Genomic DNA, 14,573 nt, shown 5'->3' on the forward strand with positions numbered 1-14,573 from the left:
GTATGGGTACTACACGAGTTAACGCAAAAAACCTCATGAATCAAATTTCATGGATGCACCTTATATGTCACAGTCCATTAAAAATAGACTATTTGATAGTAAAATAGCTCTGAAGGTTCATGCGAAATTTCAACGAGAAAATAATATAAAGACGCGCTAAATCTCCTAACTTAAAATCAACTTTTTTTACAATTCCTTGGTCATGAAGTTACGCCTCTGATGATGAAATTTCTTCTCACAATGAAGTGTAAAGAGGTTTTTTGAGAAGTCTGAAGACCGCTAATTGGAAATTGATAGGCATTATAGACACTCCATTTCGGAATGAAAACACCGAGGGGATTATCCTGTATAAAGTTCAAAAATGCCTTATAATCCTGAAGTCTCCTTTTTGCAAGCTAGTAAGCAAACAACTCGAGTGGTTGAGGCTTTGTATTCCCTCATCTTCCCCCTTTTCGAAATTTTATCTTGTATAATATGTATGTAAATGTAAATTTTCATCAACACGCTCAGAGTGGGGTTTAATATGTTCCAGAGAAGAAGATATTACGTGGCTCCGTCTCCAAACAAACTGGTTTCAATTTTCACACTGGAAAATCTTTTGCGGGATTTCCCGGCAAAGCTTTCCACGGTAATTTCTGACGCGGAATAAATAGGGGGGAATCTCTATCGGATTATTATAGCTTCAATAATGGCGATAATGAATAGCTATGGGAATAATGAACAATTGAGACTGTTGGGTTTATTCCAACTTTTTCACAACAGAACGCGCGCGCTGAATGGTCTCAGATAATGAAATATGTTGAAGGGATTCCAGTAATGACTCTATTTCCATTCGAACATTGAGATTAACACTTCACTAAATTAGTACCCAGCCCAACCAGTGAAAACCTGATATTTTCTCAAATATTCGAATTTATTTGACAAAATACACACATCGCCAAAATTCTTAGACCCCTTCATGTTTGTCGAAATGAGACACTATTAACATAAGTCAAGAAGTGTACATTTGAATAGTTTATGTAACCCATACAAAACAAACAAAAAATTACTGAATGTAATCTTGAAAATGTATTAATATTTGGTGTGTATTAATGCACGTGTTCATGGAAACAATGAAAGAGTTAATGGTATTCATTGAGATTCTTGCAGTTGAGCGATTAGTTCATTATTTCAGAAATTATAGGTTATTAACTGAAATTTAAAAAAAAAGTTGATATTTTTCTAGAAGCTGCTATTTCTCGTAGACGCAAGATACAGACCTATCCTAGATCAGAGCTTGTTTTTTTTTATTTGAAGGGTCTGTGACAAATATTTCAGGAGATATAACGATTTTTCTATAGAAATTCCATTTTCTTTGATTTTACCAAATTTCGAGTTAAAATTTTTTGAAAAAGTTGGGTCCACGAGGAATCGGTGGAATCTGTCAGAAATTTTGAAATCAGGTACCAAAAAAGGTATCATATGCTTCGCCATACTTTCAGTAGACATAGAAGCAAAACAAATGAATGCACTTCATTTTATTAGATATATCCTCATTATAGCTTGAGGCCACAAAATTATGCAGCCAGATAAATGGAAAAAATTGAAGACCATTGGTTTCGAGCATGTCAGCAATTTCATTTAGAAAGTAACTAGTTATCTAAACACAGACTTTATATGTTTTCTTACGTTCTGTAATGAATCAAGCATATAATAGTCCGTTAAGCAGGAAATAAAGAATAATTTTCATGACATAGGAGGAAGAAATTTCTTGATCCCTATAGTAATACAACACGTCGAATAAATTCAAACAATTTCTGTTTGAGCACTGAATGTTCTTCCAACATTTTAGTCAGTTAAAATAGACTATTTAGAAGGAGCTGGTAAGCCGATTCTTCTGCCCAGAGTTGAGAGTCTACAATAGATTGTAGACACTCCTTCAGTTTCCAACATTTTACTAAGAATCGTTTTTTAATGTTTTTAATGTTAGTAGTCAGTTTAAAATTTACATACATACAGCTGAAAAAAAAAGTAGAAGATCCGCTTGGATTCGCAGGTTCTGTACTGGAAATGAATAACTTTATACAAATCATGCTAATAATAAAAAATCTTATCTCTACTTATTTACAAAAAGTGGAACTATGAATGTTATATTTTTAGAAATGAAAATGGTAGATGAAATGATGGAGAAGTAGATAGAAAAGTTTACCCCAGCCTACGTGCGCTTTGACACCACCTAGATTTCTAACCCGAAACAGGCCAGATTTCTTAAAAGCACAGTTGATGGAAAATCCAAAATCTGATTCCAAAGTGCAGGTCGGCTCTACCAACCGCCAAGTGCCGCCTGTAAGGAAAAATTTTTAGTTTTAGATCAGTTGTTAGAGCTAAATTAGAGTTACAATTAACTAATTACATTTTGTACAAGATGTTAAATTTTCCAGAAGGTTAAAAATTGTTTACCATAACTTCCACAACTTTATGGATGGTTTCATGAAATCTGGCAAACATCCTATTGCCACTCTTATGTTGGTTTAGATATTTGATTCATGACCCATTTTCTACATCTTTAAATTTCAGTATTTCTCTCGATTGATATAACAAAATTGTATGTCGATGCAAATATACAAATTTGAATACATCATGAGAAATATTAATGTAATATACTCGTATGTTCCCTACGATTTTGGCATAATTCACGAAGGTATAATATTCCTACCCTAACAGACACATTCCTAAACTTAAATCATGTCATTTCATAGGCGTTTTGATTTGGTTGATTTGCAGAACACTACATTAATTCATCCTAAATCTTTACTGCATAAAGGCTTTCCTATTGCTAAACTGCACTTCAAAACCACCGAAGTGTTTCTAAGCTCCTGTGTAACGGAAGTAATTTCGATGTGCAAAATGAAACCATCAAACTGTAATATCCATTTAGCTCAATGCTTGAACTATTGCCTTAGTTTCTGTTCACATTTAGCTCAGCACGTCTTTAGCACCTTCAATTTTCACGGTTTAAGGAATTCCAATTGAGTTTCGCATCAAATTGCATCAAATATCGTAAGAAATTGATTAATTGATGAAGGTTTAATATATAGGTCAAGTGCTTTCTACAGACGGTGAATTTAATATCTAATCTTTTTTTCACATTTCTTGACCCTTTTCTCAGTAAAATAAGAGGTGGGTGTCACTTAATTATTTGATAACATCACCTATCTATACTCTGGTAAATTTCTATAGAAACAGGATTTTCCATTAAGAGGTTTCATTTCGATATACAGGGTGTCCCGGGAAGAATGCGACAAACGAATACCATGAATTAAAGTCATGAAGAACCCTTATCAAGAGGTTTCAATCGCCTGAGTGCCTTCGTTTGGGATATACAGGGAGATGTTCATCTTATGAGTGAAATTTCACTGTTGAACAACTCTTTAACTAATCGACCGAATAATTTCAAATTTTGAAGTTTCGTCACCCTTTCCTATCGCTTTCCTTCAATATTTCTGAATTCGAGTAAATCAGATCCGCACTAGGAAAATTTCAGACTTTTCCTATTTTCGTGAATATTGGATCACCCTGTACGTGAACATTATGATTATTTTACGTTTTCGGAACCACAAAGAATCAATTCATTATAAAAATTCTAAATCTCTGCTTGGCACGGTCATACAACGTGATCAATAAACATTCCCTTATGAGTGAAAATTTTTTAGTTCAATAACTCTTCAAGAAATCCACCGAATAATTTAAATTTTTCAAGTTTTATCACCCTTTACTATCGCCTTCCTTCAATATTTCTGAAATCGAGTAAATCAGATCCGGACTAGGAAAATTTAAGACCTTTTCTATTTCCTTGAATATTGAATCACCCTGTATGTTGATATCATGATTCTTTTTCGTTTTCGTAACCACAAAGAATTATTTCATAATAAAAATTTTAAATCTCTGCGAGGCGCCATTATTCAGGGTGATCAATAAACATTTCTTCATGAAAGAAATTTCATAGAGATAGAGATAGAGAGGTAGAATCATTTCGAAAATTGTTTCACCCTTCACGAATGTCTCACCTAAATTTTCCTCAAATTATTTAAGAAAACTTTCAATCAACAAACTGGTTAAAGAATAGAACAAAAACAGAAAATGAATTGAAAATATTTGATCTTGAAAACAATGAATCAAAAATAAAGTATGTTCAGTTCAGCAGATATTGTTCAAAATGATATTCCTCCATTTTAATACATTTTTGAGCACGTTGATATGATAAAGTTGTTTCACAGATTTCGCTATTTTATTCGGTTGAATCGGTTGTACTTCTTTCATGAGGGAATGTTTATTGGTCACCCTGTATGACGGTGGCAAGCTGAGTTTTACAATATTGATTATGAATAAATTTTTTCTGGTTACGAAAACGAAAAAAATTATGATATTGACGTACAGAGTGATCCAATATTCACGAAAATAGAAAAAGTCTAAAATTTTGTTAGTCCGGATCTGATTTATTCGATTTCAGAAATATTGAAGGAATGAATATGAACCCCTTTACGTATTTCTGATGATGTGTAAAATGATAAATCAGTCACAAGCGACTATAATGACATTAATAGAAATATTATTATTATTTCTATGATATTTTCTTCATCGACCAGTTAGCAAGAATTAAATTGTGCAATTTTCAGTTTTCCATAATCGAACATATGTTCATCAGGTGTCAGTTCAATATTCGGTAATAGGATCTTTCTAATTTATTATCGATTGATCGGTGACGGAAAGAAGGGGTACCGAATATCTACTTATTTATCGATAAAACATTAGTAAGATTCCACCTATTATCTGTGAAACCCTCAAAGATGTTTAGTTGCTATAGAATCTTCTTTGAATCAGAATAAATTTAAGGAGGCTGAACGTTAGAAACGTTTTTTTTTTTGAGAATGCTTTGGCACACCAGCAATTTCAGAAACTTCGATGACATATCAGATAAATTCAAAAATACGAGATTTTCTTGAATCAATCAGTTTTTTTTTCAGTTGGTTATTTCCAAGGTATTTTATGTACATTTTACAAGTAACCTGCAATTGAAATTATCATATATTTTATCCAATGGTGTTGACGAGATTGAAATATGTTCTTTATTTTAGATTTATGATGTCTCGATAGTCAAGTGCTAGTTGTGATGATGAAGATACAACGATTCTCTGAGAAAATAATGAATTCTTTCGAAGTTTATAATGGAAAAAAATCCACTTACATTAAATAATGAAAGCAAGCCGTCGGTGAGTATTTAGGACAATTATTATAGAAGACAATTTCAATAGTGACAGCTGCCCAGATACTTGGCTATTCAAAATTAAACCTCTTATTGGAAAACCCTCATACCTTCATTAAAAGAAAAAAAAAAGATTAAACTGGACTATATGAAAAAATGTAACAGTAAATATACAAATAGAAGACAAACCTTTTTATACAGGAAGCAATTTCGCTACACCTCACTCTCAAAATATTATACAGCTACGGGTTATTTCAGTTAGTTTTCTCATTAGCTACTCTACAAAGAATGCTATAAGTAATATCACGAATCTTTTCGTGCATAAGTATCACTATAATAATCTCACATGATTATATACTTAGAAATATTCAAATTATATAGACATTTATATGTACAATTCTTATATTATTGTGCTGCAATTGAATTAATTTTACTGAACAATTTCAAAAATATTCCCAGATAGTAAGTAAAACAGGATATAATGCAATCGTTGATTTCTGTCAATTGCAACATTTAAAATACATGTGGATCAATTACTGGTAATTGATGGGCCAGAAAAAGTAATGATTCTTTGGAAGCGATTTGAGAAATCGATAATTTGTAATAAAACTCGCTCAAAGAAAAAGGACAGGTGTTGTATTTTGTATTAACGCTACTTTTATTCAACTGAATCAGAAATTCAGTCATGTATCATCCTACAAATTTATTCGGCAGTCTTATAATCGAGAATAAAGCGAATATATCAAAAGAAGATTCGCAATCAGACTTTTAAGGTCAAATCAATATATTCCACCTAAATAAACATGCGAGAAATAAAAAGAGAAAGCGTCATCAAACATTGGTATTTCAACATTATTGAATATCAAACACCTCAAAGTCGATGTAACTTCTATTTTTTCCCAACAAAACCATATCTCCTTGTAGCAATTGTTCAACACGATGTTCTCATGTCCTTTTAAAATATTGATAAAATATTCATGTCATCAGATGGTATGAAAAATTGTTTCCGAAAATAAGGTTATAGGATTCGATTTTTGCGACCTATTTTTCATTCCAATCAAAAACGAATAAACGACTAATTATTGAGAAATATTGTTTGATTGTTGAAAAGAACTGGTTTATCATGATTGTCGATTAATGAAATCTTAAGTTGGGATATTCCTTCTTCTCAGCACACCCATCTAATAATCGAAATAAAATTAACATTTCATTGAAGCAGAATATCAAAATAAATCACCCAATTTTGTAAAAACAGATACAACTACGTTGAAAATCATTTTGTGTACTTACTAAAAAATCACCCAAATGTTCATAACGAATTTGAAGAGCACAACGATGACATCATAATAAATAACATCTCATATAATAAACCTATATACAGAAGTTCTGTGATCTTCAAAGGTGCAAAAGGAGCATGAATGAATAAGCGCTCAAAAGCTTCTAATGCCAAGTCAGTTTTTCTCTTAATTTTTCTTTAATATTCCGAAATACTTGAAACCTCAATTGTATCAGTGAAACCCACTTCAAGTGTTTGTATTTAACACATTCCAAAACGTGGGTGAAAAGTTCAGGGTTGATTATTTTTGTTTCCTGGGGCGATTTATTTTTCCAATTATGAACTGAAATTACGAAAGTTATTGTATATTTGCTTCAAGATCAGAAAATGAATGAATAAGCATCCAGAGAAAATAATTCATCATGCTTGAGGCTCATTTAATCTAGAACAACAAATTAATTCTTGATCAGAAAAAGTTTCCCCAATTGGATATCGTTTTTCATCGGTATCATATAACACAGATGGAAATCTAGAACCCCGCAGGAAAATTATTCTAGTTGGAATTGAATGCTGTTGTTCTCAAATAGCAGTTCAGTAGTCGAGAACGTTAAAAAAGGGATTCCGGCAATTTTCAACAATCCCCTGTAGTGTTTAAAATAGCAAAACGTTTTCGCTTCTCGGTGCACCGACCGAGAATTTTCCTATTTTCCCTAGACTAACTAGTTTGTCAGAACATTTATTTTCACGGCACCTTGAATTTGGATCCAGATAGAATCAATTCAGTGCTAAATCAAATAACACGGTTAGCTTCAGTTGACAAATGAGATGCCTCTGCTCTTTGTTGGAGTTCCCCCTTGCAGTATAGACAAACATACAAGGTTTTTCTCCAATTACACCACATCAAATAGAAGCTATTCCACCCTAACCCACTGAATTTGAAATTGAAGACAACAGTACACATATGAAGTTCTTCTGATTAGACTTATTGACCTTGTTTCCTTCAATAGTCATGGCAAGGTCGTTGAAGGTAGTGAAAAGATTGCTCTAAGTTCCTCAGGCTATGAGTATCAGATCGAGAAGCTTGTTGAGAATGTCAGAGACGTCTTATTTTTCATTTAGACAGCTAATTAAAATTTCGGCTAATGCATATCGGTTTTAATTAAACTGAATGCCAGTTGATGAAACCAAAATGATTTTTATCTGAAACTGCATTGATTGATTCCATTTGGAATAGTACCATTGGAATATTTCATGAAACTTAGTGTATCTGTTTAATTTTCCATAAGCTTTCTTGAAATGTCAGATCGAATATGCTATTCAACACAATAAGTCCTGCACTTTTTATTCTTTGACAGTACATATTGGATTTTGGAGATCCAAGAGAAATTTTTGCAAACTTAAAATCATATTTTTATCCTGAATTATATTCTGAAAAGTCATATCGATGATGTTGAAATCGTGGTAAGCCACCTCTGTACAATATAATTCTAGTAATTTCCTTTTATATCCAAGAGCAACAAGGTCAAAAAGTACTCGAAAGTGTGTTGAGCTCTAATTTTCGTGTGTGGCTACTTAATCAAGAGCAAAGATTTTCACCGTTCCTGTCGTCTTAATATTGAGGGTTTTCAGGGAAAAAATGTTCTGGAATAATAACAAATTTGTTCTAAATTTCCCTGAAATGAAACTGAATTTGGCGGTAATGTAATGAATATTTGTATTCCTATTGTTCTATAATGAATAATTCATTGATCGACCAAAGAATTAATGAATAGTAACAGATGAACTTGTAAATGTACGGAAATCGACAAAAATCTATAGACCAGTAGAAATCATCGTAGAAATCGATTTCAGAAACGATGCAAAGGAAGAATGACCTACATTTAAATCATTCGACCTGCATATATGAAAGTTTAGATTTGGAAATATTACATCATAAATAAAAATTAGAGGTCAGATTCGCCTGGTCGTCTCTCTTTTGGGAGTTGATGTGATTATAATTTTTGCATCTTCGTACATGTGGGAATACTGAAAACGTGGAAAGCTTCTCCATGGAAATGGAGTTACCGGAGTTTGAAACGGAATTTGGCCAAATGAAAAATCCGTTTATGCTCAGCATTTCTTGTTCTTATTCATTAGACTGAATATTCTTTACATCCTCATATTCTATCCTCAAAGCTGTGTTTTTTTTTTCAGACAAATACGCATAGCTTTTCATTTCTGAGTTGGACGGATGGCAAGAGCAGAAGTTTTCAAAAGGAAAATGTAAAATGTTTGTAATGGCAAAACTATGTATTTTTTTGGACTTATGACAATGGCATATGAAATGTCAAAGAATATAGAGTTTTGCTATTATAAACATTGTAAATTGTAGCATTCCTATTGGATACTCCTATTTATTATATTTCTATTTTCTGAGTAATGAATGAAATAAATATCTGATAGATTAAAATTTTAATGTTGATTATCAAATAAAATGAAGAATATTATTGACGGAATCTAAATTACACATACGTGGGACCAATTATATGAGTAATTTGAATTTCACTACTGGATTCCATTTAAATTATGTCAATCATCATCGATCATAATGAGGATAAAATGAGTTTTCGAGGAGTATAATCCCAAAAATTTGAAAGGAAATAAACAAGTATTCAATTTCAAGAAATAATTTCCATTTACCCAATTCAGTAGCTTTTTCCATTGAATTTAGATTAAAAAAATAATTCGAATTTTGGTTATTTATTCTAGGTACCAAACGACTAGAGTTCTAATGAAAAAAAACCATTCGAGCACTGACTTTTGGCATAGGGAGTATATAAGCGCTTGTTCATTCATGTACCCATTGGAAATCACAGAACTGTATATGAGAATATCTAAGATGTTATTCATTATCATGTCATTGTTGTCGGTTATTTAATCTAGACGAGGGTTTTTTATACGATGCTTCTTAAATTCGAGTGATCATTTTATGTCTTTTTTCTGTTGACACTATTCTGTTTCATTTTCGTAGATTTGTAGAAATGACTTAGGTCAATTGCCCTAAATACAGTTATTTATTTTTATTATTATTACTATACCCACCTGCAACATTTCATTTCCATCGAAAACAAAATTTCGAACGGTTATAATTTTGGAACCCCTAGTAGGATTTTGACTACAGTTCAGGGAACGAGAACTCAAAAACTGAAAAGTGTTTCTCTAATTCTGTGGTTATTCCGTTCATTCTTCCACATCTTGTAGAACAAAATCGTGCGAGAATATATCAGAAACGCACAATTTTCATGGTTATATTTTATTATTCTATGTTGGTTCTCTGAACTTTCCGCCACGGCTTTATCTGTCAATTCATCAATTTGCCTTAAAGAAATCAGTTCTGCCAACCAACATTTTTCAATACAAAAATCACTAAATTATATTTATGGAAATATTTCATTAATTTCAATGAAAATGCAATGAATTAGAGAAAATAATGTATAATACTCGTAGAGAAGGCTCATTCTACCACTCGTTCATTCCAAAACTCGCCACTTCGTGGCTCGTTTTTGAATTTTGAACTCGTGGAAGAATATCAATGCCTTCTGCACTTGTATTATAAATAACTATTCTTCATCTGACAAATTTTGAAGAGATTAAGTTGAGAATTTTTTTCTGTCAAGTATGATCCTATAGTTGAAACAAATATTTATATATCCCATGTTTCTTAGTTGAAGGGTTTTCGATGCAGGTTCTTTCAATGTGGAATCACTCAGCATTGTGTGAATCTTGCATAATTGTAAGTAAAAACCGACTTATTATGTTTTTGCTGTCCAAAATCTATCAATAACCAAACTTCTGAATATTTCCTAATATCTCATCAATCGCCGTCAAGATGATGAATCGAATTCTTTTCATTTCTTCAGTTTCAGAGAGTTAAAATGAGTTTCATAACGATTTTCACAATCACGACAGTAATTCATTTCTGCAATGTTATAGTCGGTACAAAAACCCTCGAGAATGGCTTCGAAATGGAACAGTTCTTCACTAACTTTTCAATTTCCTGAGTAGTGTTTAAAATAGCGGGAGGAAAAACTGCACAAGAAGGATGAATCCATACTAACCGCAGCACTTGACGTTTCAGCAAGCAGTTTCAGGAAAATATCTCGTCGTCAAATTAGCTAATGGTAATATCATCTTTATGGAAATTTAAGGAAAACCAATGAATATATGAGTCGATCTCGAATACCATGTGAGGTGGCCTCATTACATGTATGTAAAAATTTTCACGATCAATATTATACTGAGACACACTTCACTGGCATACTTCCTCACAAATTCTCCTTCAGTTTTCTAGAATAAAATCTGAATACTTGACGCTGAAACAGAGTTGCGAAATATATACGGAATTTTCATGCGAAATTGTGGCGTGAAACATAATAATTTAAAGCACATTTAAAAACGACGGTGTAGAAAGTGTCGCTGAATTCTTTATGAATGTTGAGGATCATCTCAAATGTCTTCGTTCTGAAACTCAGGTCACGTTGAACAAAGATTCCATTCATGAGTTCTTGAGGACAGCGTTGCTCGTGAACTTGAAGCGGCTGTGTTTTGAATTGTTGGTGTCGGTCAAAAGAGAAACCATGTCATTTCAGTGCTCCAAATCTGACCGAAGGAAGGATCTACATATTTGTGATTCACGAAGATTTGCATAGCTTTTCATGCAAATTTGCTGAATTTCCCGGAGTAACCTGTCCTTTTTCTTCGATTTCCTACATATTTTCCTATAACGTTACGTTTTAAGCCCCCTATAATTAAATTTACATGTGATTAAGATTACAACCTCGGTAGTACTAAATGATTAACAATTCCATTCACCTAATTATCAGATATTGTTTGGAGACCAAGGCAAAACTTCAACTTACCGAAAACGAATATTACTAAAAGGAATTCGAAGCACTTCATCTTTATCACAATAAAACTGAATCACACTAAGATACGTATATCGGCGCGCAAATGAAGAACTCTTATGCACGTGCAGAGCAACACGAAGAAGCACTAGGACTAGAACTGACTTCTTGATGCAGAGGCAAACACTGGCTGAAGTGAGCTGGTGTTTACAAGTAACGGTATCATTACTCTCTTGTGAAATGACTGCACAGGGCCATCGGCTAAAAGACTTGAAAGTATTATAATTAAATTCGATGAAGTGGGGATTTATATCGGATAGAGTATTTATGATTCTTTTTCGGAAATACCATGGTGGTGACCACTTGGAAAAAGTTGCGGATGCATGATGACAAGTCGATCTCTTCTGCGCTCTGTTGGGTTGATTTTCTGCGAATCATCTTGGTTGAGGGTGACACTCCGCTCGACCATTGACAAATTTTACTTTTTTCGTAGGAGCATCGCAATCTCTTCATAAAAATTTTATACTTTAATTTATTATCTCGTATCATCTTGAAAAGTATCAAGGGGAAAATTTTTTAATCAATGATTCGAACCAGGGTTCTTTAATTCCGAAATACGAATGAAAATTTCAAGTTATTTCTCCGGAACTGTATGTGCTAGCACTCTGCAGTAAAAATCTATGTAGCAATATATGTTTTCAATTTTATTATGATGTGTTGTTAATTTTCAAGAAATTTTTCCGTGATTGTTTGCTTCAAAAATCCATGGATCATGTTCTCGAGCATGGAGGATCAATTTGGTATAGCAACCGATATTTGTACCAAATTTTATGGCAATAGCTTCCATAACAGGAAAAAAATATTCTTTTAGTATTGTTCTCCATTAACTGTTAATCTTTCATGGTTTGAGTGGTAAAACTTAGGGTTTATACCCACCTGAACTTCTCCCTGTGATATATATCTGGAATTGGCACGGAATCGTGGAGGAAAAACTACTCTTATCAATTAATCTTCAAATTAATTTAAATGAGATATGATAACTTCAAACTTAATTATGCTTTCATTCATTATGTTTGTTTTGTTTTTGGTAATCAATGAAGTCCTACTATTTTCTTCCTTGCTAGCATGTAATGGCTTCTAAACTTACTCCAAACTCAGCTATTCTGTTCTTTTATATATTCGTTTAACTAGAAATGAGCTTCATCATTCAATTTCTCTGAGTATTTACAATTGGTCACTGAATTCTAAGATACAATTTAACAGTCTGTAAAGCTGTTTGAAGAGTGTATCCTCAAATAATTGAATGGAATAACAGAACACAAATTACCCAAAAAATGTACAAAATAATACACAGTGCTACCCTTATAACATTATTTGAATCAGTCTTGTTGGAAAACCCTTTATTTCTACTCATAATCTTTACATTATACAAGAAGAATGTAAGAAGTCCAGGTCTGGATGATATGACTCTGCTAGAGACTAATTAAAAAAAAAAATTAACAATTTCATTAACCTGTCACTATTTTGGCAACTTCAGAGTGTATTGCTTGTAATCGTTGAAAAAGCCTTGATTGTTTACATGATCTATTGTTATCTACTGGTATTAATGAATGTTTCGTAATTCCATTAAATTCTGAAAACGGTTTCATTCGTTTTTTTTTTGGATGATAGTATCTTTTTCCAGGTCATTGTAAATGTCTTGGAATGATGCAGCAAATCAGAATTGCTAGTGTTATAATCACCACCTTTTGGGAACACTAGAAGAGCGGCTTTCCTCTGATAAATGGATTTTATCTTGTTAACTATTTTTTCTCCTTAGCCTAATAAGGAAGAAAGTTTGAGTTAATCCTTAAGGTAATATCTTTAGATTGATTTCAAATCAAGCTCAAATCAATTATTCATTTATCAAGTACTTGATTTTTTAGCAGTTTTAGTGTGTAGTGTCACATCAATGAGAAAAATGATGAAATGAGAAGGATACTTGCAAAAAACATTTCTATTTATTCAACTTATTTTATGAAAGAACAGAAAATATCAACTTTTTTGAAATGGATCCACTAAATCACTATAAATCATAACAAATAAAAAATAATGAAAAAATAAAGTTTCTCAATATTGAGAAATCTTCAGGCTTTGTTTGATTTCATAATTTTTCATCCAGGATCTAAGATACATGAGGCATCTTACAGATTTGTCGCCTTACCTATTGCGGATTTTTGTAACTGTTAGAGCAGCTCTGGAAAATTGTCTTTCAACAGAAGCTGAAGATGCTAGCGTTGATAAAAAATCCTTGGCCATTTTGGCCAAGTTTGGAGAAATATTTCTGAAACTACCAAAATCTAACAATGGATTTCATTGAAATGTGAGAAACCTTCTAATAAAGTCATACTTGCGAATGCTTCAGTCTCTTGGCGCTCGAGGAATCCCCTTATTTAGTCTAGGGGCCCACGAGATTGCAGAAATATATGCCGTGCGATGCGTGCATATCAAGTAGATTCATATCAAGTCAAGCCAAGCTCAAGTATGTAATTTTTCAGGAGCTTGATTTTCAAGTCAAGTATTTAGTTGAAATGTCAAGCTACTTGGCTTGATGCATCCCTAGAAACATAGGCTTATATATTAAGAGTAGTCAAAAAGTTGTATACAATGAAAATTTCATACAGAGTAACGGTAAGAGACACCGTGGCGTTATCACATTGTTATTTTGTCATTGAAAAATGTACAGGGTGTCCCAAATTCAATGCTCACTGAAAGCATCTCAAGAACTCAGAATTCCATAAATATAGAACGAATAAATCGAATCCATACTTGTAGTGTCTAAGTGCCTTCTAAAAAATTCATACCAAATCATCAAATATCTACAACTCCCGATTGTTACAACAGTCCATTCAACAGTCATCCACATGCTACCATGAAAAAATTTCCAATGAGTTACTGGCCAGTTTCTTTCGCAATTTGAGTCGAATGAATCATGTTCAAAATTCGGATCTGAATCCGTACCTGGTATCGGTAAAAATGAATGTTCAACGAGCGAATACAAAGCGAATAAATCAGTTGATTTTATCAGCGAAATTAATACAGCTAAAGCTCAAATCAATTGGATTTTCATTTTCTACTTGACAAGTCGTTATTCACAATAACACTTGTTCGTTATGAAAAGTAATTCACTCTG

At 32.6% G+C, this 14,573-nt stretch overlaps 1 protein-coding gene across 2 annotated transcripts in view; it reads right to left on the bottom strand.

Moving 5' to 3' along the window:
• The window catches only part of LOC123686071, a 31,039-nt gene extending 19,396 nt beyond the window's left edge, over window positions 1-11,643 (bottom strand). Inside the window, exons 1-2 of one of the 2 annotated variants that reach the window (XM_045626037.1) lie at window positions 11,417-11,643; window positions 2,189-2,323 (exon numbers count right to left, since the gene is read on the bottom strand). In XM_045626037.1, coding sequence (XP_045481993.1) covers window positions 2,189-2,323; window positions 11,417-11,456 — 175 coding nt within the window. In that variant the 5' untranslated portion in view covers window positions 11,457-11,643. The remainder of the gene's footprint in view (window positions 1-2,188; window positions 2,324-11,416) is intronic. The other variant, XM_045626038.1, reaches the window with a different exon arrangement.
• Window positions 11,644-14,573: the final 2,930 nt, after the last annotated feature.

The sequence above is a fragment of the Harmonia axyridis genome, chromosome X (assembly GCF_914767665.1).
Source record: "Harmonia axyridis chromosome X, icHarAxyr1.1, whole genome shotgun sequence".
NCBI lineage: Eukaryota > Metazoa > Arthropoda > Insecta > Coleoptera > Coccinellidae > Harmonia > Harmonia axyridis.